At 37.3% G+C, this 25,742-nt stretch overlaps 1 protein-coding gene and 1 pseudogene across 11 annotated transcripts in view; both read left to right on the top strand.

Annotated features, from left to right (window-relative positions):
* The window catches only part of FAM13A (family with sequence similarity 13 member A), a 291,012-nt gene that overhangs the window by 201,055 nt on the left and 64,215 nt on the right, over positions 1-25,742 (top strand). For 7 of the 11 annotated variants that reach the window (XM_053666331.1, XM_053666328.1, XM_053666326.1 and 4 more), the window contains 3 exons: positions 6,736-6,777; positions 20,987-21,028; positions 23,564-23,743. In XM_053666331.1, the coding sequence (XP_053522306.1) occupies positions 6,736-6,777; positions 20,987-21,028; positions 23,564-23,743 (264 nt within the window). The remainder of the gene's footprint in view (positions 1-6,735; positions 6,778-20,986; positions 21,029-23,563; positions 23,744-25,742) is intronic. The other 4 variants (XM_053666327.1, XM_053666335.1, XM_053666330.1 and 1 more) reach the window with 2 other exon arrangements.
* LOC119046139 (uncharacterized) lies at positions 5,841-5,939 on the top strand (annotated as a pseudogene).

The raw sequence follows: 25,742 nt of genomic DNA, 5'->3' as shown, positions 1-25,742 counted from the left end.
CAGTTCATTAAACTTGCTAAGACTTGTTTTTATTATCTGAAAAATCTGGTTAGCAATACTTCCTTCCAGGGCTGTCTTGGAGGATTGCCTGACAAAATGTGTACGATGCTCTTCGCCCAAAGCCTGGCTTGTTACGGTGACTCCTCAGTACGTGGTGTCCCTTTTTCTTCAGATCACCCTTTTTTAAGTTACTGATTATTGTCAAATTTCAAATTGCTGTTTCTTCCTGGCCTATAAATTCTGCGAGTGTCGGGACCGTATTGTGTTGGCCCGTGTGTCTCTCCAGCACCCGTGGCAGGCCCTGATACGGAGCAGGCACTTGGGAAACCCTGACCGAGAGCTCCAGTGTGGTGAGGGCCGCTCTCAGAGCCGGAGTGCGGGTGCACATGGAGCCTTCACACAGTCACGGGCGGCTCATCATCCTAAAAACCAGAGTAAAATCGCGGTGATGTAGAAACAAGCCCTTGACTCGTTTTCTGTGCGGAGGCCTCGCTGGCAGTGGGACGGTGCGTTAGCTGGAAGATGCCAAGATAATTTACATTGTTTTCTGTGCGGTTTGTCTCCCTCAAGATATACACGTTCAGAGTTAACAGTTTGGGGAATTATATCAGTTAATAATGATTTGCTATGTTAGCAAATCATTAAAAAATATTGTACTTAAGGTAGTCATTAAAAGAAGTTAGTAAAAATCATTTGCTCTTGCCTTCTTCCCTCTGCATCTATCCCCATTTCTTTTTATTTTTGTTTCAGCAACTAAAGACTTACTTACTAATTAGCAACTATTTTGACTTACTTACTAATGTTCTAAAAATATTTTCTCATCAGCCAGTATCAACCCCTCTAAAAGTAAGTTGTATTGTACATTCCGAATCACCGCCTCCCTATGGCAATGCTCATTTGTCAGTAGTAATGATAAATGTCACTTTTCTGAGCAAGCATCTCAAAGACAAACAAAAGATTTCTGCTGCCTTGGTAATAGTTTTGTGACTGGACCAGAAATTTTTGAGCCCCAAACAAACTCTGGGTTTGCAGTGAGGTAAAATGATTCTCTTTTCCTGCTCTGAAGCCAGAACAAACACAGTTTGTGTCACGGACAACGCAGTGTCCGCGTTGCTGGCACAGTGGCAGAACTCACACCTCTAATTATGCAGTCGAAGACAAGAAAAACAATTTTAAGTAAAAATGGGAGAAAACCTGTGGCACAGTTGAAATTTCATTATTTTGAATAGAAGGGAACAAGATAACTTAAAATAATCAACATACAGGTATCTGAGAGTGCTTCCGATGGAAAAAATAATTTTACAATTTATAAAGTATGTATTTTCAAAATATTTAATCAAACAGTAGTGCTAGCACTCAGCAAAGTCTTAATGATGCCGATTTTATTCAACAGCCATTTATTGAGCACCTGGCGCATTCTAGGTACCTTGCTAGGTGCTGGTGGTACAAAGGTAAAGACCAATCCAGGAGGTAAGAGCTGAGAGAGAAGCATTTACCAGGCAGAGATGTGGAGGAGGCATTTAAGACAGGGAACAGCATGTACCACTGGGCAGAATTACGAAAGTGTACCAAAAGGTCTAGAGAGGAATGTTGGGCTTAGATCAGGAAGCACCCTTGTATGCCAGGTTTAGACGTATAGATTTTACCCCAGAGGTAGTGTGGAAGCAGGGTGGGCTTTTAAGTTTGGAGGATGAGTCTGGTGAGAGTATGAAAGATAAACTGGTGTGGGTAGCAGGGAAGGAGAGAATGTTTCCCCTGTGAAAGACAAAGGCAGTGGAAATAGGGAGGGAAGAGCCGATTTAGGTGACCTGCCTTTTTTTGAGAGAGAATCAATATAATTTAGTGGTTTACCAGATGTGGAAGTAAGAGATAAACCTCTTTAAGGGGAGCAGTTGGTTTATGAGCACTACTTAAATATAACAGGAGTGAAGAGTCTGTTCTGTAACTCTAAGCAGGTCTCCAGCCAGGGTTCCCCTGGAAGTGTGACCCTCAGGGACCCCACTGTGAGCTCCTTGGCTGGGTCGTTCAACCAGGAGGTATTAATGGTTCACTTTTGACCCGCCCTGTGGAGAGACACAAAGAAGTAGAAGATAAAGTACCTCAGCCCCTCCCCACTAAAAACAACTCCTCCCCACCCACACGCAGCCTCACCCCCTGCTGTAGCTAAAAGATCTAAAGCTGTCAATCAAAAGGTCACAGGAGATAGAATTTAGCTGGGTGCGTGGGATTGAAATAGAATGAGATATTCCTTTCAGTCTGAAAGACAGAACGCAGGTAATAAAGAGTGCCACAGTCATAAAGTAAGGAGGAATCCAGAGACAGCACGTGTCCCCGCATCTTTTTCTTGATGCCTTCCTGTTTTACAACCTGGACGTAAATATTGAAAAGAGACTCTGCTAGCTCCCCATGGCCTTCCAGAGCTACATCCTCTGCCCACTGCCGGGCACGTCTGGACCCACTTCTTCTCTGTGCTTTACCAGCCACACTCAGCACAATCCATGCTTCTTGGGCCCAGAGCTGATTCTGGAAGTGGGGCAGAGATGGAAATGGTGTTTCTCTCTTTCCTGTGGGATCTTAACTCAAAAATATCCATTGAGTGTGTGTTATATACATCAAGCAGAGGACAACTGTGCTTGGCATAGTGTTTCAGAACAGTGTTTTCCAGTGTGGGTCATAAAACTAAGCAGGTTGTGACATGTACTTTATATAATTTTATATAAAAATATAGCGAAATAGAAGGTATCCAAAGTAAGAATAACTTATGAAATTTGTGCCCATTTTATATGTATTTGTAATCTCATGATGTAAAGTATATTTCTGACTGGATTATGGCCAAATTTTTTTTTGAACTGTCGTATCTGGACACCTTATTGAGGTTTAGTTCGTTTGAATGAGAGGTTAGCACAGGCCAGGAAATCAAGCCCCATGCAGTATGGGGGCTTGATTCTACTTGTCACATTCCTACAAATGGATTTTTAGAGCACAACCTTTTTGTAAGATGGAGACACCTGCACTAGGTAGGTTCTTATTTCTAACTTTAGAGAAAAATTAGCAGACATATTGGTTTCCTTGGCTACTCTAACAAATACCACGAAAGGGAGGACTCAGAACAATGGAAACGTGTCATCCCACTGGAGGTCGGCAGCCCCAAACCACCAGCATGTCGGGGCCAGGCTCCCCGGAAGGCGCTGTGCAGTCTGTTCCAGCCGCCTCTGCAGCTTCTGCTGGCTGGTGGCCGCAGCCGAACTCCCTGTCCACGTGCCGTTCTCCCTGAGCGCCTGCCTGTCTCTGCATCCAGATTTTCCCTTTTCTCAAGGACACCACTCTACTAACTTCATTTTGACTGGTTCACTTCCGTAAACTCCCTGTTTCCAAATAAGGTCACTTTCTGATGTACCAGCAGTTAGGGCGTCAGCATATCTTTTTCAAGGGACATGATTAAACCCATAACGATGTATTTCAAATTTCTGCTCGGCACTCAAGAAATTGGTGGGGGGAGAAATAGAAAGTGGTGGAAATAGTTTTCTGTCTTATCGAGGGGAAAAGTTCTAAATATTCAGAAGTCTTGTTTTGTCTCCAAGATACTATCACTTAGTGTCGGCTAAAAATGCATGTTCTGTGAATATTAACAGCTTTAGCTCTTTACATTTACCCTTTAATCAGGAAAATCCATTTGCCTTTGTACTTCAATCATTTGATTTTATTTCTACTGGCTACTTATTGCATTTTCAATCACAACATACAAATAATGAAACGGTAAATGAAACTGTTTACAATAAGGAAGTATATATATATTTACAAAGTTACGCCCCCAAATTAAAACAGAAAATGCTTAACTGTGATTCAGTCTGAAAACTTTCACGTTTGTTTTCTAAAAAGAACCAGGAGATTGTGTTGTTTTCCATGTTGCCTGAAGGGGCCAAACCCAAAACCCTGAGCAGCAGAGCACTGGTTGCTACGTCCCTGCCCGACTGGCCTTGCCCGAGACCGTGGATAAGTCGGAAGTGCTCCAGAGAGTGTGGTGCTTCGTGTTTTGGAGAGAGAGGAAAAACGTGTACCTTCACTCACCTGATCATGCTCTTAGAAAATCCTTCATAGCACATTCTGTTGCAACGGAAGGAAAAAACCTGAATTCTGTGAAAATATTTATTTAAGACTTTTAATTTTACCCTTTCACTTGTCCTTCACTTCTTTCCCTTTTGCTTTGTTTTCTTTTTCAGCCACCATAGAGATGGTTTTCCTAGTTTCTTCAATAAGTAGACCTTGGTCCTTAGCATTTACTTATTTTTCTGTCCTCATGGAACACAAATATTTCTTCTAACTCAAATCACTTGAAAATATATTTAAAGTGTGTTACTAAATATGCAGATGATGTTAATTATTTTGTTAGAAAGCCCCACTAGGCAATTAGAAGGTGGACTAATTGGAATGTTTCGAAGAGAATTGAATGGTCTGATGGTTTGATCCAGTAATTGAAAGTCCAGTCTGAATACCTCACACTGGGAATTCTCACAATAGTATTTGGTTTTTCTTAGACATAGAAAACACCATGATTTTCATGATTTCAGTTAGCTGCTCTAATTAAATTGATCAGCACTGCATTCTGTGGCTTCAGTTTAGAAATGACTGCAGCTCGTGAAGACTCTAAGGCTGCATTCACCAGTGTTGCACCACGTTGAAAAGTACACTAGACAGGACCCCGCTAAACCCCTGATGTCTGTGTTATCGTCATGCTCATTTGTAGCTTCTTAGGTTTGGACTGTTGCTCGGGTTTATTTGATCAATGCTTTCCCCACGGGTGGTGCTGGGAGAATATAGTGCCGCCCACCTGAGGACGCTGGGCACCTGAGTACCTGACACACGTGAGTCGATTGCCCAGATCTCTCAGTGTATGTTTAAATGTTTTTCTTTTTAAAGAAGCAAATTAATTAGCTGCTTAAGCTTGGCCGTTATTCAGAGTCAGCAAACATAAATAATTAAAATGTGAGGTTTACACTGGTATTCATAGAGGACACTGAATGAACTCCAAGTCGTTAAAGTTTGTCATTGGCTCAATGTCATGGCACACTCCCTCTTTCATTCACATGACATGTGCTTATTTTTAAAAATTAAAGTGAATCAGAATTCTCAATTTAAAATTTAGGCAAAAATGACATTTCGTATCATTGGATATGCCTGAGTGACAGGAGACCCAAAACTGGCCTAAATCACTTCTGGAAGTAGGTGTCTGGAGGCGTAATAATAGCCCTGCACCCACTTTGCTCGGATGTAAAAATGGCCGTCTTTTCAAATGTTTTGCATTCTGATGTGTAAATTTTGTGGATAAGTTTATTTTCTCAATTCTATTTGGTAGAGTTGCCCTTGGCCACTTTTCCTTAAAATCGTTTTTAAAGTCAGTGTTTTAAATTGGTTTTTAGAATTACTTGATTTAATCCATTTGAAATCAATGCTTTAGTTTCAGGATGTGTAGCTTTATAAAGATTACATTACTAAACTCCATGCATTTCATACTTTTATGAAAGGGGAAAGAAAAATATGCCAATTAACTATCAAAGTTGATTAGTGTTCACTACAGTACCCTTGTTAATTTTCATTATAATTCCTTACATGTTAGAGTTAAGGATCTGTTTTGAACAAAGCAGTCTTTAGTACGGCACTCGTCATGTAACGTGCAGAGGCAATTTTTCTAAAATAAAACCATAACAGGTTTTTAGTTACAGCCTTTTCACAGAATGTTGATCATAATTTGTAATTTTGACACCGAATCTTGATTCGGTGAAACAAACTTAATTCGGATATTTCATATATTGAGGGGTGTGGCTGCTATAAGCCCAACTTCTGTGCTCGCCTCAGCAGCACGTGCACTGAAATCGGAACGACACAGAGAGGATTAGCGTGGCCCCCGCGCAGGTGACCTGCAAACTCGTGGGGCTTTTTTTGAAAACCCTAATTTGATGTGAGTGCACAGTCAAAAAAGTTCAAAAACAACTCCAGTAGACACTGAAGGGCAGAGAGAATCATTCATTCTTTGTTTTGAGTTCATTTATTAGAAGGAGAAAAACACGTTAAAGAAAGGAAAATCTATTTTATTGTCAAAGATTATAGATTTCATTGTCAATAAAATATATTGTCAAATAAAATATATGCGAGAATAAAATACTTTTATATTATGCTCCCTATTGCTTCTATTTGCCTCAAGAATGTAAACTATTTTGATGATTTCATTTATGTTCTTTCATATTCTCTACTCTCGTCAGTCCTCCTGTGTGCTGTTTACAGCTGTGCTTCGTGTTGTTAGGGCGTCATTTTTGAAGTGGCTCACACCTTAACAGAATTTCAGGGCCTGTTTCTTACTTTCATCATCATGTTAATAAGCTATAGTAGGCTTTATGGAAATAACTGGGCATGTAATCATTTTAAAAATTATGTGTAATATATGAACACTTGAACTGGAGCTGTAGAGCAAGGTAGTAAAAAGCTGCATCCTGAACGTCACCATGTGGATTATTTTTGCCTTAAGCTCATTTAGAAAGTAGCCTCCCTTGATGGTCTCCCATGGAGAAGTCATTGACTCTGGTTAGGGCCGAGGTAGAGTGTGTTTTGCTAATCTTCCTGCATTGTGAGTTTAGCTCTAATGTGTCAAAACAAAATTTGCAATGGGTAGGAGAGAGTTTTAGTGGAATCTACCTGTTATAATAATAACAGAAATTATATTCAAAATTTATTTTTTTTTAGTTCACAAGACGATGAAACACCACTGTCACCTTTCTATTTGAGGTATTTATTTGACTTTTGTTGGTCCAGTACAGGGAGTGGAGGAGGGTGAAGTCTTCTTTGGGTTTATTTGCCCATTTTAATTTTTTTTCAATAGAATATTCTCCACCATGGCCAGACTGAGCTTATTGGAACCCCTCACCGTGTTGTTCATGCTCTGGTTTTCCTCTCTTTGGTTTAACAAATCTTTAAACAAATTTTAGTATCATTGAAAACACTCCGTTGAAAGAACATGCATGTGTATATGTACAGCCCATGGACACAGAAAACAGTGTGGTGAAGGCCAGGGGAGGACGGGGCTGGGGAGAGGGAGGTGGGGGGGGGGGATGGGGAACACTGCTAATAATGTCAACAAAAATAAATAAATAAGAGTTTTTGTTTTAAATTCAGAAATGTTAAGCTAGCCATTTTAATTCCAAAGATTGCCTGATATTTAGTCTGTGACCTGAATTTTAAAAATCTCTCTTCTGTGTGTACGTGCAGGTCATAGAGGACTGTGAGCACAAGGCTTACTGAAGAAGCCTTAACTAGCGTGAAAACGTTTTTACGTAGTAGTGGCATGAGAAGCTAAATATTCAGTAAGTCTGTGGAGTTCAGGATTATTTTCTAAAGCTTAGAATGCTAAAATAGTAACTATTAAAGCAGAGAGGTTTACAGAGTGTTAAAGTGGGTCACTTCTCTCTGGACTAAACTGTTTGCTATGTTGATGTGATTTTTAGTGAACCGCTCAACTTAGGAATAGCCCAGAACCAAGTTTTTCTTACTGCATCTTTCCTCGCTACCTATCTACCTGAGAGGATTATCAAATATAACAACCATGTAAATTAAAGTTAAAATTGCTCAAATTTTTAAAATATCTTTTATCAATCTTGAAATCATTGTTTTAAAAAAGAAGTGTCAGGCTATGTGATACATAGTTTATGTATTTATTTTTGAATCCAGATTTTTAAATCATTATATTTAGATGTTAATTCAACCACCAATAGTTCAGAAATGTGTCATAAGACTTCAAGCTTAGCCGAGTAAATGCTTTTCAGTAGTTTTCTGGGCTTTAGTGACTTGAAACATATTACATAATCCGTTTGTGGCAAGAGGGAACATTTGAGGTTTCAGTCGAGGCAGCGTGGCGATCCATTTGATTCATCTTGGTTTCCTGCCAACCAGATCAGCATCTTCTGGTTCCTAGTGTGTCTCAACTGTGCAATTAGTGTAAACACAGGAGATGTTGTTGCCAGGCCCATGGTGTCTCTGGCATTTGTTATGTAAATACACACAACAGTATCAAACAGGTGATTATCATATATTAATGGGAATGAAATTTTATATGGTACAGAAGATTACAACACAGGATCTTGGCAAGTAATGAGAACTACTGGTTCTCTGAATAATTCTTATTTTTATTACTCTGAATAACATCAATCTCTGTTTTATTTGGTACTAAATTTTTTTAACCATTATTATAAAAAGCAGATATGAAAAAATGGGTTAGGTTAATCAATCATAAATTTTCGAGGACATATATAGTGTGATAATTTTTGTGATTACCTAGGCTAATAATTCAGTCTTCAAACAAAAGTTCTATACTTGCAAAATGAAAGTAAAAGAATATAAAGAAAATTATTATATTACCTAACTTGATAAAAGCTATTTCACCTTTTAATGTTAAGAGTCATAAAAATTAAAGTATGGTAAAGGTTAGAAAAAAGAATGAATATGTATACTAACCCCCATTTACAGAAGAGGTAATGTTGAAAAAAAGGAAGTTACCAGCAGGAATTCTTTTTACATGAGGGAAATTTAAACTTACTAGAGCTATTTTAAAAATGCAAAAATCATAATTACTAGGCCTAAAATTAAAATTTCACATGTAGCTTCTTTTTCTGAATAACATTATTTGATGGTCCTAGATATTACGTTAGAATTAGGTTGTTACAGCCCTGGCTGGGTATCTCAGTTGGTTGGAGCCCATTCACCAAGGTTGTGGGTTTGATCTCTGGCACAGACAAGAATCAACCAATGAATGCATAATTAAGTGGAACAAAAAAATCTCTCTCTCTCTCTCTCTCTCTCTCTCTCTCTCTCTCACACACACACACACACACACACACACACACACATAAAGGACCTCATATATAAAGGGCAGACAGGCATCCAGCTATTGGAGTGGAGACAAGGTGCATTATTTATAACAAGACAGAGTCTGTGTTTGGAGTGGAGGAGTGAGATGGAGAGCACTGGGTGTACTATTGGAGATTCCAGACCTTCCTGTGGCCAGGGGAGGGGGTGGAACACAGACCAGGGAACCAGAGAGGCCATTCCAGTCATTGCCTTGCTCCACTTTCCACCTCGTAGAATTTCAGTGTCTGTGATTTCAGGCCTCTTTTAACAGGCATGGCTGAACCATGTGCTTGTCTAGTGTACATTTATTTAAATTGCCTTTGTCTCTTCTGTAGTACGGTAGGGCTGTTATAAATAGACATGCATTCATATATTCTTTTTCTAGATTAATATCTTCTGTGATGAGAACTTTGTGTTCTTTAATTTCAGTTCTTCTTCAACCTAACTCACCACAGAAACATTTGTTCTTTTTTTATAAAGGAAAGAAATAGTAGCTACAAATCTACACCTGCCACTGTCCCATGTGGCAAGTTTATGGCAGCTGCAGTAGCTCAAACAGTAGGTGTCATTGTTCCCCAGATGCTCATTAGAGATTACCTGCCCTGTTGAGGTTATTAAAGAAATCAAAGGGAAGGACAGGTAATGCCAAACCCTTAGTGAGATTGCCACAACATAGACACAAACAGGCAAACTTCACCTGAAGAACATTCTTGGCTAGGACGATGTCCATACCTTGACCTCTTTTATAGTCTAGGCTGGAGTCTCAGCAAAGGAGGCCCTGACTCACTTGCTCATATTGCCGTCAAAGCAGCTTTTGGTATAGGTGTTCTCCTGTGCCCTGTTCAGCCTGTTATTATCTGGCTCCCTTTGCCTAGCAGGCAGTCAGATCTAGCTGGGATCTGTTGCTAGGTCTGCTTTTGTTTGTCGAGTCGAGTCTTCAGTGTCTACGAGCCTGGGTTTTGATTTTTATGGTTATTTCAGCATGAGGAGACACTCGGTGTCACTAGTCATCACTGAAACATGAATCAAATCTACAATGAGATTCACACCCTTTAGGGTGGCTTCTATCAAAAAAGATAAAAAGTGTTGGCAAACATGAAGAGAAGTTGAAACATTTGTGTTGCTGGTTGAAATGCACAATGGTGCAGCTACTAGGGAATATAGTAGGAAGGTTCCTCAAAAAAATTAAAGACAGAATTACCATATGATCTAGCAATTCCACTTTGGGGTATGTACTCAAAAGAATTGAAAGCAAGTTTCCAAAGAGATGTTTGTACACCTGTGCTCCTAGCGGCATTAGTCATGATGGCCAAAAGATAAAAGCAAATCAGGTGTCCACCAACAGGTGAATGGATAAACGAAACACAGTATATATGCATAATGGAACATTATTCAGCCTTTAAAGAGAAAGGCACTTGTGACACAAAACACAACATGGGTGAACCTTGAGGACATGTATGCTAAGTGAAATAAGGCCATCACAGAATGGCAAATACTGTTTGATTCCACTCATATTGGGTAACTAATACAGTCACATTCCTAGAGATATCAAATAGAATGGTGGTTGTCAGAAACTGGAGGGAAGGGAGATGTTGTTTAATGGGGACAGAGTTTCAGTTTTACAAGATGAAAAGAGTTCTGGAGATGGAGCTGGTGATGGTCGAACAGCAATGTGAATGTGCTTAGTGCCACTGAACTATACACTTAAAACTGTTTAAGATGGTGAGGTTTTATATATGTATTTGCCAGAGTAAAAAAAAATTATAGGAAAAAATATCATGCGGTATTTTCATGCATACCCCTAGCTGAAAACTGCTGAACCAGACCAGCAATATAATTATTTTGTACTGAAGAGTGGTTATAAACTTTACTATGTTTTATCATACAGTTCTTTAGGGATTCAATGTTGAGTTTCTGACATCTAAGAATCACTAGTCATATTTTTTGAATAGTATAAGTACAGATTCTGGGTTTACTTCTATCAATGCTAATTAAAATATTAAGCATATGTTTAGGCTATATTGAGAAACAAAGGTAAATTATATAAATGTTTATATTTTTATGCCTGTCCTCATGTTTTTCTTCAGAATAGAAGAGTAAAGGAAAAACTTACTTGTAGAAAATGGCATCTTTGGAGCCAACCTGTCTAGATCTCTATCTGCTTATTCTTCAGTTTCCTTGCCTCCCCAGATTTCTGACTATAGGAACTTCAGCTTTTATTAAAATGTAAACTGCTATATTAAAGAAACAGCAGACTAGCTTTGCCTCATATAACTACTCCCAGCTTCCCATTTGAATTCTAATGATGATATAAAAGACAGAATCTAGAGGCAGCTTTACAACAACAATAAGAAAAATCAACATGTCACATCATCAGTGGGGTGAATTGAGAAACATAATTTTGCCTTACAGATTTCATGTTCCATTATCTGAACAATACAGTGACCACAAAGAGGGCAGGGGGAAAAATAACCGACTTGGATTCTTTCCAACATCTACTGCACAGGCCAGAAAAGCAAGGGACATTCCTCCAACTGAGCCCAAACTTATTCCTGAACCATGCAGAGCTGAGTCGGATATTCTTTTCACCTCTCTGCCCCCATCACTTTCTTTACTTCACTTTTTATGTAAAATATACATAGAATATTCCATATGCAAAGTAGCAGAGAAGAAAGGGTACCCCAATGGCATGGCCAGTCACCTAACTAAAGCATTTGAGAGAGGGATAAAGGCAGGAAGATTATCATCGGATTTAATGCATGTTTTCAATTGTACTACGTATAAAGACAGACTACAAATTTGTCTCTGATTCTTCAGCTTAGACATAAAATTGGACCAGTAGCAAGAAGTATGCATTTCAGATTGTTCTAGGACAGACTCAGATACTGGCTCTTAAAGTCTAGATCCAAGAGGGGACATCTGCCCACAGGCAAGGGATAATGATATAAACTAAGAATTGTCTGTCTATCCAGGTTGTTGGCAGTTACTCTCCTAGACTGATTGTTTTCCCTTAAGAGCCACTAACCATGAGGATCTATTTGGAACCCATGAAATTAGAAACTAAAGAAAAGGATGCCCTGAAGACTCCGTGTAAAAACAGATTTCAGAGAATTGTTTATCGTGTGGTTTGGAGGAACCATTGAAAAGTAACATTACTACTATTCTTCAAAAATGCTCAAAGATGTAACCAACCTCTCTGAAACATGAGTAGAACCTGTAAGAGGAGAGTAAATTTAGAATTAAAAGGCTAGAAACAGAGAAGAATAGCTGAAATAAGGAGAGAAAAGGGATCCTACAGATGTGTTAGCAGGGATTTATAAAACTGTGTTGAAATGAGTAAAGATAAGAAATTATTAAAAATTTAATTAAATACATGATGAGAGAGAAACTCGAGGAGCTCTCTCAAAATGAAGGAAACAGATAAAGAAAAGGCTATGAGAGAAATAATGCTAGAGATGTTCAAAGGCTGGAAGGTCAACCAGAAAATTATCATAAGGAAGAAAAGATACTAATAGAAGCAGAAGTAGACCTCAAAGCTAATGTATGCCCAGCTAACGGAGAGGTGAATTTAATTTTTTTAAAATAAAGAAGTAGAGACCTCATTACAATCATTGGTAGAGGGGCAAAGAAAGTAACAAAATTCTAAATTTCTTGTCTTGCACGTGGAAGATAAGAGAGTGGAAGCAAGAGTCGAGCGTTTGGGTGGGGGTGGTGTTTGTTTTGGAGAGTTAGATTGAATAATTATGGATGTATGGGTATGAGAGGCAACCACCAGTAGAATTGTGCATAGGACTCCTATATTTTAAATCTTCTCAGAGACTAAGAGCAAAGACAGAAATCAAAGGAAAAGGAAGCTCCCAAATTAGAAAGCAAAAACACAAAACCAGAATAAGTGTGTCAGTTATGACAAACATGTAAATGGATTAAATTCTTTAATACGAGCTAAAATTACTTTAGAAAAGTCACTACTTGAACTATATAGGGTGGGGCAAAAGTCAGCTTACGGTTGTGAATACATGAAACAGAGTTTCCTCTTATATTATTTGCCATATGAACAACTATAAACCTACTTTTGCTCCAACCTCTTATTGTGCTCAGAAAAGCCACAAAACAAAATGGCACAGAAAGGTTAATAATTAAAATATAGAATTTATATCTGGCACAGAGGCCTCCCAAGAGCACACCCACACCTCTCTTCCCTCTCAGGCCTGCGTCTCCTAAGTTTCCCCACGAGACTTGCAACCAAGGTGCCATGGGCAGCAGCAGCTCATCCCGGGCTAACCCCCCAACCTGTCTCCAAGGCCCCCTTTACTCTGACTTTCCAGAGAGCCAGAGCAGCCCCCCCTAGGCTCTCACCTGTGCTTCTTCTATTCTAAGCCCTTCCCTGTTTTACTGTCCCCAGCTTTAATAAATATACTGTCAAAATAAATAAATATATATAAAATAAAATATAGAATTTATATCTGATAAGTATAAGCAAAAATAAAGATGACGATATCAACACCAGAACAAGATTTTAAGGACAAATTTGTTAAACAGCTCAAATCATATTTTGCCATGTATAATGCAGTTTTGCCCAAATTTTTGCGGGAATAATAAGGGTGTGCATTATACACTGGTAGTACTGATTCTGTATCTATATAAATGTTTTTAATTCTTTTATTTATACTTATGCATTAAAGATATAACTGTAGGAAGCAATAACAGTATCTGTATGCAGAATAATACCCTGGAATATGATCATCAGTTTTGTTTCTAAATATAAATAAAGTAATTGAATTAAAAAATTAAAATGGAAGATTTTTTTCTTGAAAATTTGGGCCACAAACATGGGCGTACATTATACACAGCAAAATACAGTACTATATTAGCTAAAACCCATGCAAGAGACATAAAATTTATAAATAAATATATATAAAATAGCATTAAATCATACAAATTTAACTCTTAGGTTAACAAGGATAAACAAGAAAACATTTAAAGTATAAAACCTACACATACAGCTGAATGTCTATAACAAACAAAATTTACAAAATACCACTGAGGATTTGGTATAATTAATAATTAAATAAGCAGTCGCTACATATCCTAAACCTCACACCCTGCTAATAAGCTCAAGCTTTCCTGCCAGTAAGAAAAAATTATTCTGCTATCTCTAAGTGTTCATGAAGACCGGATATTGTAATAGTAATTTTTTATGATCACAATGTAATTAATAACAAAATTTCCTACCAGTCACTGAAAACTCTTCTAAATGGAAGAAAAAGTTCAAAGAGGAAATAAATACCTCAAGTGTAGACTATTTTGAAGGAAAAGGGAAAAAACTCCATAACCGAATTTGTAGGTTGAGATCTAAGCTGCTTTTTAGAGCTAACTTCACCCTCTTAAGAAAATTGAATATAAATGAGCCATACATTCAAAATAAGTTATAAAAAGGAAGAAAAGCCACCTTTTGAAAACCAAAAAGGATTTAGTAATAATTCAAGAAAACAGAAAAGGAGCAGAATTGATGCTGCAATTCATCATAATTTATGGTTATTTGGGAGTAAAAAAATGCAAATTATAAAGTAGAGGATGCTTTGGTAAACAGGAAAAATATGGAACAGTACTAATAGTAATAATGAGACTTGAAGTTTGCTATAAGGGGTATAGTTGTTTTCAAAAGATTAGAGGAGACTTTATATGATTGTATACTAATAAACATGAAAATGTAGATGACATAGTTTTCTGGAATGTATAAATTTTCAAATAAAATTATATTAAATCCAAAAAAAGTACTTTTAATAATCTGTTCTAATTCAAAGACAATAACTAGATATATAGCCAGACATTTACATGAAAGTATGGTAACACTTGTTGAGAATAAGGATCATGCCCTCAGTAAGGACATACTCTGAAGCCAGATCACCGAGAGAGAATCAGAGCTGTGTAAACGTGACCGAGATACTAAACCTTTCTGCACCTAACTTCCTCCTCTGTAAATGGGTACTATGTATAGTGAACTGTCCACTTCAGTTCATAATTTAGCTTTATAAACATGTTATCTAAAAACTAAAGAAACTCTGATTTCTTTTTACATAAAGACACACTATATATGTAAAATTGAAAACTATTAGAACCTGAAAGAAGCTGCACAAAAGCTGAGAATTTTGACATTTTAATGGACTCTATTTAAATTTGTTAGAAAATATTTAACAGTATTAAGATACAGGAATAAAGAATAGTTTTTTTTTCCTTCTAGTCAGTCCTAACATTTAAAGGAATAGGAACTGTGGACTTCGAAAAGTATGAGGATAAAAAATGCTCCTGAGTCATATCCATACAGCATGTTCTCAGTTTATGTTTTGGTGTTATATGCATAGTATATAACTCTAAACCAAAATGTTTATGTTCTAGTGTTATATGTATCACATATAACTTTAAACTAAAAAGGTAAGGCTTTTTAATCCAAGCTGTAATACCACCATCAAGGGTGATGCAGTTTTTGTCAAAGTCTGAATACATATAAACATTCCATTAAATTTCTTCACACTGATAAGCATCGCCACTGATAAGAAGTAAAGCCAAGTGAATAAATATTGAGGATTAAATATAATTGTTTGAATATATGACACTCTGAAGAATGCACTAAAATTATGGGGAAAGTTTAGTTTAGAAATCCATTATGCAGTTACAAGGAAATAATTTTACAATCAGTTTATATTACTGATGCTGCATCTCAACATTAGGCATTTTTAAATGATACTAAAAATACTGTATTCTATTAAATAGTCAAATTAGGAGTTTCATGCCATTTTGATAATTAGTTACATGATCTTTATCCTGAGTCTTAATTAAACAAGCATGACATAATTGTCTTTTATATCCTTACTCATTAAAAAATTCAAGTAAATGTAAATATGATTTTCTAGATGAAAAGAATAATTCTGTTAGACCTAATGGTTCCTTTTGAAACAATATTTTATTACAGTAGGATTTTATATACCACAGAAACGAGAACATACTGAAGTAAGAAAACATACAGAAAAAAAAAACACATGCTTTTTCAAGATACCTGGTTTCAGTATATTTGAAACTTCTTTTTACATGTAAATTTCTTGATTTCAAATCAAGAAGTCTAATTTTAAATACTCACTTGTCAACAGGCATCTGGGCATCTTATATGCAGTTTTTATGTACTAATACTGCTAAGCATAATCAGCTTACAGAAATGCCAATTTGGTTTTGCTAACAGAGATAAAGACTAAATGTATTTAAATATATCATACATTTATCTCAGAGTAGGCTTAGAATTCATTTTAAATGGTCATAGCAATAGAAGATTCAGTTGCCTCATCACTTGCAGTAGGCTTGGGTGATCACATTGACCATAATGCTGGAGTCTGCACATGGGCCTATTACTTTCAGTTTTGAATACTTGCTTTATCAACCTTAGGAAATGAACTCCTTATTCAAGTGTTTAATATTGTGTAAGTAAGAACTTTTCTTAGCAAATCAGTCAAGGCTATGAAAAATTCACTATTCTTAGCTGTTTGCAGAGGATAAAAAAACAAACTATGTGTAGATGAAGGAAATCTGTCTTTCACTTTAGCTTTTATTTGCTTTCCACCTTTCTGTCAATATCTTAGATTACTTCCAGGAAGCAGGTATAGCTGTGGAAGCATCCCTGTCAGACATTAAATATTCTTAGAACCCTTACTGGTGAGTTGTTAAGCGCATCCCCCAGGAACTACAGAGATAGAAGGATTCCTCAACAAAGACATTTTGGTATCTAATAAACTATAACTGTGACTGACACTGTCTCATAAGACTAAATATGCAATTATAACCTTTTATAATGATCTAAACTTCAGGGCAATAAACTTTTAGAACTAAAAGAAAACCTCAGAGATTACTAGCCAAGCCTTTCATTTTTTGTGTGAAGAAACCAACCCAGTGCAGCCAAACTAACCAACAGTCTGTGACTTCAGCTAATTAACTGTAGGACTAAGACCAGAATTTCTCCTTTCTGATTGATTACCAATGGAAAAAATGTTCCCAGAATACTTTCTTTAGAGAAATTAGAAAAATATGAAAGTATGGACACATTAAGTATACAAAAATTTCCAAAAGATAGTTAAAGAAATAATTGAATATAAATTTGTCATAAATTTGACCTAAGATCAATATGCTAGTAAAAATGAACATGATTTAATTAGTTGGCTTTATTACTAATTTATTCATTTAATTTTACATTCTGAGAAAGGCGTTTTAAGACTGATTTTGATGGTTCAGGTCATTTTTTTTTTTAGCTGTGAGGGGAATTTTATATGTTGCCTTTTATTCATTCAGATTAGCATAAGTTTTCCAACTCACCTTCATTGATTAGATTAGAATATTTACAAATAGCTATCATTGTACCTAAGGAATTAAAGTCATTTTTAAGAAAATTAATTTTTATTAATTTATTAATATTTATGCTGTTTAAAGTACATTCCATTTTTTCAAAATGTACATATAGGATAAAATGTATAATTACTATTTATTTCATAATACAGTTTCTTCAAATAGAGAATTAATGAAAAATTATATAGATTCTAGGGAAAAAATGTACAATTATTTTTTATACTTACCTTTTTCTAAAATATAGAAAGTTTTATTTCATACTAATTTTTAAAGTAATATTTCATTATGTTTCACTATGATTTTTTCACATTTTTTATTACTGTTCAAGTACAGTTGTCTCCAATTTTTCCTCACCACTCCCTTGCAGCCCAGCCATCCCCACCCTCCATCCTCAATCCTACCTTCCTTTGATTTTGTCCATGGGTCCTTTATAGTTATTCCTGACAACCCTTCCCCCTCCCCTGCCCCTGTTATCCCCTCCCACCTCCTCTCTGGTTACTGTGAATTTGTTCTTAATTTCAATGTCCCTGATTATATTTTGCTTGCTTGTTTGTGTTTTTTTATTAGGAATTGAAGTCTTGAAGAATTTTTAGTCTCGGGGATTTAGGACCTTGCTAATCAGTGGCTTCCACAAATGACCAGCATCAGAATCACTGGGGGGTTTGTTAGAATCTCAGCTTTCCCTTCTGTATGCCCGGACCAACTGAATCCAAATCTGTATGAACAAGATCCCAGGTGATTCTGATGCACATTCAAGTTTGAGAAGCACTTAGTTAATAATTTCAGAACTTGGTCCTGTTTCTTGCCATTTCCTTCTCTGTTTCTTCCTTGCCTGCCTTTTTTCATCTCTACACATACCCCCCAAAAAAGGAACATAAAATATCAGCGTCTCCTTTAACAAGCAAAAAGAAGTTCAGGTCCAAAGTGCACAGAAGGAAGGAGAGGAGATCTGTCTCCTCATTCTGAGATGGCATGGGGGCTAGTTGGTTCATTATACCTGCATATCTTTGGAGTATTTTCAGCATCTAACATTCACATTCTTTTTTCTCTTCTATATCCCCCCAGTCATATTCACATTGGTCCCTGCTCCCAAACCAAGGGTGTATGACTACATTATGAAGCAAAGTACGGGAGTTAATTATACGGTGTTGAATTTACAGAGGGTAAGCCACAAAGCATCAAAGCAGGGACTGTCTGTTCCATTTAAGGACAGACCAGCAATGGATTTGTTGCTGGTTATATAACGCGGGTTCCGCGGTGAATAACAGGCATTGTGAGGCAGAGGAGAAATGCTTGTGATGAAAACGAAGTAAAATACCTAAATGCAAGGCTGCATATTCAAAACTGACTCTGGTGAGTTTTTCTTTTAGTGAATGAGTGATTTAAAGTCTAGTGTAGTGATTAAGAGCTTAGACTCTGAGCTAAAACTTTTCTTGGTTCAAATCCCAACTCATTTATTTCTTGGCTCATGACTTAGCAAATTACTGAACCTCTCTAACCTCTTCATCTGAAAATGGGGGAAAGAAAACAATAGAACCTCCCGGGCTGGTGTGGCTTAGTGGATTGAGTGCTAGCCCGTAACCAAAGAGTCACTGGTTTGCTTCCCAGTCAAGGCACATGCCTGGGATGCGGGCCAGGTCCCCAGTAGGGGGTGCACAAGAAGCAACCTCACATTGATGTTTCTCTCCCTCTCTTTCTCCTTTCCTTCTCCTCTGTCTAAAATAAATAAATAAGATCTTTTTAAAAGAGAAGATTTGGCTAGTATAGCTCAGTGGATTGAGCACAGGCTGTGAACTGAGGGATTGCAGATTCGATTCCCAGTCAGGGCACATGCCTAGGTTGCTGGCCAGGTCACCCGTAGGGGGCGCTTGAGAGGCAACCACACGTTGATGTTTCTCTCCTTCCCTTCCCCCTCTCTAAAAATAAATAAATAAAATCTTTAAAAAAAATTTACAAAGAGAAAACAAAAAAACCTACCTCACAGGGTTATTGTAAATAGTAAATGAGAAAATCTAAAAAATACTTAGCACAGTGTCTGAAACATAGTACTTGGTAAGTGTTAGGGTATATTTATTTCTTTGTTCATTGATTTAGTTATTCATGAAGATTCACCTCAGCAGTTTCCCTTGTTCACTATAGCACTATTTGAGGTGGTTGGGGGGGGATTTGAACATGGTCTGTGGCCATGACAAAGATCTGGAGCTTTAACCAGAAATTCTCTCGAGTATCTGTTGGTCCTCTCTGGGATAATAAATACTGTGTTGGGTATTAAGGTGGTGGTAGTGGTAGAGAGTCCAATGAAAGGAAATGAGGGATGTCGTACAGTCCCTGGGGGCACTTAGACTCTCGAGTTGTAAGAAATGAGCTATACATGTACATAGAAGAAAAACTCAACCAATGATTCCAAAGCAGCATATTCATATGTTGAAAAGTATGCCCTAAAAATGAGGATGTTTAGAGTGACTGAAAGGGAACCATCAGTATTGGTCATTAACAGGTTTTTTTTTTTTTTAGGTGTGATCTAGTAAAGAAGGAAGAAAAGGGAGAGAACAAATCTATTAGGCAAAACTATACTTTGACATACACTAAAGATTTTTTAGTCTCCTCTTTTAAGCATAGATACTTTTGAATCTTGATTTAGAAGTTGACTAAGCCCCAGCAGGGGTGTCCAACCTGTGGCCCATGGGCTGCATGCAGCCCAGGATGGCTATGAATGTGGCCCAATACAAAATCATAAATTTACTTAAAGCATTATGAGATATTTCCGTGATTACACATCTCAGTGTATTTAATGTGTGGCCCAAGACAACTCTTCTTCCATTGTGACCCAGAACTGCCAAAAGGCTGGACAGCTCTGCAGTGGGAAGTGTGGACACTGATATGGTTACAGTAGCTGCCAGCCTCACCCCTGCCTGTGGTTACATAAACATAGAATGCAGGCAAGATGGTGACGTCATGAAGGGTGCTAATCAAATAGTGTTCTATAATTTCACCATTCCACTTTATGTTGACGACTTTTTAATACTTTCAAAAAATTCAGGCTTTAGAAAAAATAGGAATGTAGAGGAAGCTTAGAAATGTTTGACAAAACAGCTGTAAATAAGGTGTTAAGATGAAACATAAAACTTGAGGTGTGGTATATCTTGAGGAATTTAGGAAGGAAAGATGGGTTGGAAAGATGGTTTAGAAATAGTCATGTAGAAAACAATGTTGGTTCCTTGTCCTCTGTTCCCTAGGGTCCCTGCTGCTATCTTCATGTCCAGAGCAGTTTTAGAAAGATGCTTCTGTGTACAGGCCTGGAGAGGTGGGCAAGGAAGGGACAGGTAACTGGGCTGGAAAGAACGGGGAATGGGTAGAATTGGTAGTGAAAAGATAGCAGAACTGCATTCACATTTGGGAGAAAATAAAAAGACCCTGAACTAAGACCATAGCAGTAGGGTAAAAGGTAGAGTTTTCAAAGGTCACTTGTGAAACTGTCTTGTCATGGACATCTTTAAAATAGAGGGGGAAAAACGCTGTTCTGGAGCAAATACCCAGGGCCATCTCCATTTCTAGAAACCAGTGAAAATCAGCATTCATCAGGGGCTGGATAAACATTGTTCCAGGGCCTGGCCAATACTCTAAGCCTGAAATCCCCTTCAGATGCTTGGTTCACGGCCTCTGGTCCTCCATCCGTGTGACTCTCTTTCTCTTCGCTTCTTTTCCACAGCGCCCGTGTATCCCAGGTCAGCAGTGCTCCAACCACAGGAGAGTAAGTTACTTGAATGTAAGGGGTTGTTTTTCCTTATCCTTGCCCACTTATTAAACAGAAAAAAAAGGCAATTCTAATGTTGGATAGTATTTGAAGATTAATACAATAAGCAACCAAATGATTTTGAAAACTACACAAGAGGAGAGCACTAAGTAAGAAATATCCCTATTTGATTTTCTGTCGTGGGGGTGTGACTAGAGACAGCTTTACCATTTCAACATGAGATTTGTATTCATTTCAGTCTAAATAATGTCAGGGTCAATATTTGCAAAGCAGTCTTGTGTGTTCTGGGGGGTATGATGCAACAGAGGATGCAATTAAAGGTTAAAGTTTAACCCTGCCTTTTACGTCTTCCTTTGATAATTTTAATCAGCCTCCATTTATTGTGCGCCTACAATATGCCAAGCACAGTGTTAGGTGTGTGAGGTCAAATGAGCCTCGGGCTCAGCCTTCAGGCTAATAGCAGCCTAGAAAAGAAAGCAACACATCATTTTTTCCACAGGGCAGCGGCAGCACTTGGTTAATTTTGTCCATCACGTGTCTTTTCCTCCTAGGGCTACCAACTGCACTTCGACTGAACTCTAAACAAACCTCTGTTACCTATGCTCGCCTACCTATCCAGCTACATTGTTCATTGTGCTTCAAGCCCACGACCTTCTCTTTCTGGCGAAGGCCAACCATATACTCGTATTGCCTCAGAGCCCTTACACTGGCTGTTCAGCCTGGACATTCACTTTCTCATCATTCACCTCTTTGTTCCAGTGTCTCCTTACTCCAGAAGTCACCCCTGACTACTCACACTCTCCAACCCTGTACTCTATTTTGTAGAAAATTTATCACTATCTGACATTTCACAATCTGTTTATTATCTGTCTCTCCTCAAAGCAATGTATATGTTGCCATATTCATGGCTGTGCTCCTAACACCTAGAAAGATGCCTGGTATATATTAGTCACTAAATAAGTGTTTGTAAACAGTCCTTTGCCCAAAGATTTTCCCTGCTGAGACATGGGTGGGCCTTTTTGGAGCATCCTCCATCAACAGGGGCCAGGTGGAGGAAGAGAGGAAGATGTGATGTGATGAAGAGGAAAAGAATTAGCAGAAGTATTCATTGTTATGAATTTGGATCTAATAGGATGAATTTGGGGTTTTTTTACTTTTTCATTAGGTGAGGAAGCAATCAGAAGGCAAAATTTACCTCTTATTAACCTTTCGGAATTTTAAAGAGATTCTAGAATTGTACTAAGATTGATATGTTCTTGCCCATTTGTTTCCTAATAACCTTTATTTGTTATATGTCTCGTGTAGTTTGGAAAAGGTGTGGGGTTGGTCTGTGTGTACATATTATGTACTCACATCCCTGTGTCCTAGTATTAGTAATCTTGAATTATTGGGACAAGGACTTCTAAATATAAAAGTTCTAATGCCCAAGTTAGACTATACTTGTTCATTGTCTTGAAATAGTTTTAATAAAATTACAGTGAGTTTATTATAAAACTATATTTGAAAAATCTAAAGTTCTTAAATTTCTAAAATCCATTTCATTTGAATGAATGTTTTTCTCAATCTGAACATTTAAAAATATATATGTGGTTCTTTTAATTTTAATGGCTTTACTGAGACATAAAAAACTACACATATTTAATGTATACAATTTGATGGTTTGGGTGTAGTTCTTTTTTCAAATGGAGGAAAATATTTTGAAGAGTATAAATTTGGAATTTTTAGTGTCAGCATATTCAAAATTGCTGTGTTAATGAAAGGTTTAGACACATTGGAAGATTATCTGGCTCTAAAAATGCTGCCTTATCATGCGCTCTTTTTAGCCCCTGTGCTTCACTATTTTTCTCAGGTTTAGTGAAATAAACCTATTCTTCCATCTGCAATAATATATATTGGGGTGTTTGTATGAATACAGCTTCAATCATATGTATCACCATTTAACTGAATAGGTTCAGAAAGATTTTGCTCTTCTGTTATGAGCAGTAATCGTTCTGGTGAGGTGTTCTTTGGTTAATGGCATTACTCCCTGTATAATTTTATCTCAAAAGAACTTTAAATAGATAATAGGCATCATAAAATTATTTGTGCAGGGTTTTTTTGTAATTCGTACTGTCCTCTGCAAAACTGGTTTGAATTCTGGAATAAACTCACCTTTTTAAGAATAGGTCCATTATTATTCTATGAGGAAAAAAAATCTTTCCTCATTCTGCCTTATATTAAATGACCTCATTTCTTGACTGCCTCCTATCATTGTTGTTAGACTTGTTGTGGGTGTTTCAGTGATACTGGACTCAGAAAGAGGAGAGACACAGTTATCAGATTGGTGGGATTTGTTCAGTTTAGTTTTGTTTTTAACACACAATGCAAATATGGTTGAGGTGAGTGCCTCATATACTATCTTTGCTCGTGAAGTTGTGGTAGGTCTTCCATTAGAATACCACTATTTTCATATTTATGGGCACATATTTTTAAAGGCAATCACTGATAAACTCGATTGCTTAAATCATTCTGTATTCTTTTTTTTCTAACTAGACTCTTAGAAAGAACTATCCGGTCGGCCGTAGAACAGCATCTTTTTGATGTTAATAGCTCTGGAGGCCAAACCTCAGAGGACTCAGAATCTGGACCATCCCCAGCACTTCCCACCACATCCACCCGACAGCGACGGCACCCATCCAAGGAGCAGGATGAAGTGCGATGTGGCAGAGACATGTGAGTCATGTCGGTGGTACTTGTTTGTGTTTTCTCTTCTTTCAAAAATATACACCCGAGTTTGTCACACTGCCATAGTCACTCTCATTCAGTATTAAAATTAGAATTTTAAAAAACTTTCATTTTAACCATTCTAAATTTAGCCAACATTTTGAAATTCATAGGTAGTTGAGTAAACATTTCAGTTTTGTCTTAATTTGACATGTTGTAGGAAGCCACCTCTGATTTAATGTATTTCATAGCTTCCTTGTGAACATCTTATTTCAAAGAATCCTGGAAAAATGGAGTAAATTGCTATATGCCTGTCCAGAGGTGTTTTTTTCTTGTTAGACAGCATTCACTTGGCTTGTTACACTAGCATATGAACCAGCATATTTCCCTACTATATTGACCTAATTAAATACTAGAATATCTCTCTAATACTGACAGTTGATTATGTTTTAGTATAAAGAAGGTTGAGCCTAAGTCTAAGTCTAATAGCTTGAATTATTTTTTATTATAATATGACTTTTTAAGGCATTCCCACTGCATGAATTTCAAGAATAGTATTACAAGGAACTTTATTCTCAGTTAAAAGTTTGATAAATACAAATGAACAATTATTGAATAATCATCATTTAAATTGTCAAGGAAGATAAATTTATATGTAATAGACAATATATTTTCACAAAGGCTTTAGTATTGTTATCTACTGTAGCATTTAGGTACTACATAAAGTTATGGTCATGACCTCATTATTACATGTCAAGACTAAACTATACCCCAGTCCCCATCATTCTTTCTTACCTGGACTCATACTCTACATCAAAATCTTTAGTAAAAAAAGAAAGAAGATTTCTTGTTGCTTAAAGAAAAACACAGAAGATAAATGGTATAAATAAATTTCATGCTGCACAATCACTAAAGTATTGTATTAACACTGTAATTTTAGAAGTAAGACAGTATCATTGGTATAACCAGCTAGCTTTTCAAGTGACATAAGCAGCACTTTTTTTCATTTTTATTGAGCAATAATTGACATATATCACTGTATAAGTTTAATAAACAGTGGTTTCATTTACATATATTTTTATATAATGCCAAATAGGTTTAGATAATCAGCACTTCAAAAAATAAAAAACATCCGTGTTGGAACTGCTGAAGAGGACAGACTGCTCTAACATTCCCCACAAAAAAAAGAAAAATTATGATACAGAAGATTTACATTTTAAATTAGCTACTGACCGAGCTTTATAGGCAGTGTTTAGGTGTATGATTAGTTTGTGGACTGCTTATATTGTCTTATATGGCAAGTACAAATTATTCATTTAACATTGTTCTTACCCTCTGCCTCATTTTTTGCCAAATTGCAGCAACACTTTGCATTTTTAAAGCACCCTTCGTGTGTCACAACAGCTTGCTTTCCACCCACCCTCTTCTTTTGGACAGAGGGGTAGCCAGCGGGGGTTGGAAGTAGTAGTGAGGCCGGCAGAGAGAATCGGACAGTGGTAATGGTGGCAGTGAGTGCATGGCCTCAGACGGGAGGAATGCAGTGGGTCAAGGTCAAAAACGAATAGAAGCTAGACAAGGAGAACAATATGAAACACAGGGTAGCCTCTCCTGCAGATTTACATACAGTTTTCCAAGTCCAAGGATATTGCTTTTTCTTTTTTAATAGACACAGAAAAACGTTGATTTGTTTTTCCACTCACTTGTGCATTCATTAGTTGTGTCTTGCATATGTCCTGACCGTGGATTGAACCTGCAACCTCAGCATATCAGAACAGTGCCCTAACCAATGGAGCTACCTGGCCAAGGCCAAGGGAGGCTCTCTCCTAAACTGACCCTGGGTCACTATCATTCCTTGCTGTTCCTTCCTCAACTCCCAGCCTATACTGAACCACTTCTCTGAGCTCTCTAGGTCTTTGGAAAGCGAGGCCCTTATCTCTCAGGACCTATACCTCCTACTTTTTCCCCCATGAAAGTCTTCGTATGTGTCCCAGGAGATGCACTAACAAGG

Source organism: Artibeus jamaicensis, unplaced genomic scaffold (assembly GCF_021234435.1).
Source record: "Artibeus jamaicensis isolate MK-2021 breed Jamaican fruit bat unplaced genomic scaffold, CSHL_Jam_final contig_452, whole genome shotgun sequence".
Taxonomy (NCBI): Eukaryota; Metazoa; Chordata; class Mammalia; order Chiroptera; family Phyllostomidae; genus Artibeus; species Artibeus jamaicensis.
The sequence above is the reverse complement of the archived record's forward strand: the minus strand, read 5'-3'. Positions and strand labels throughout refer to the sequence as shown.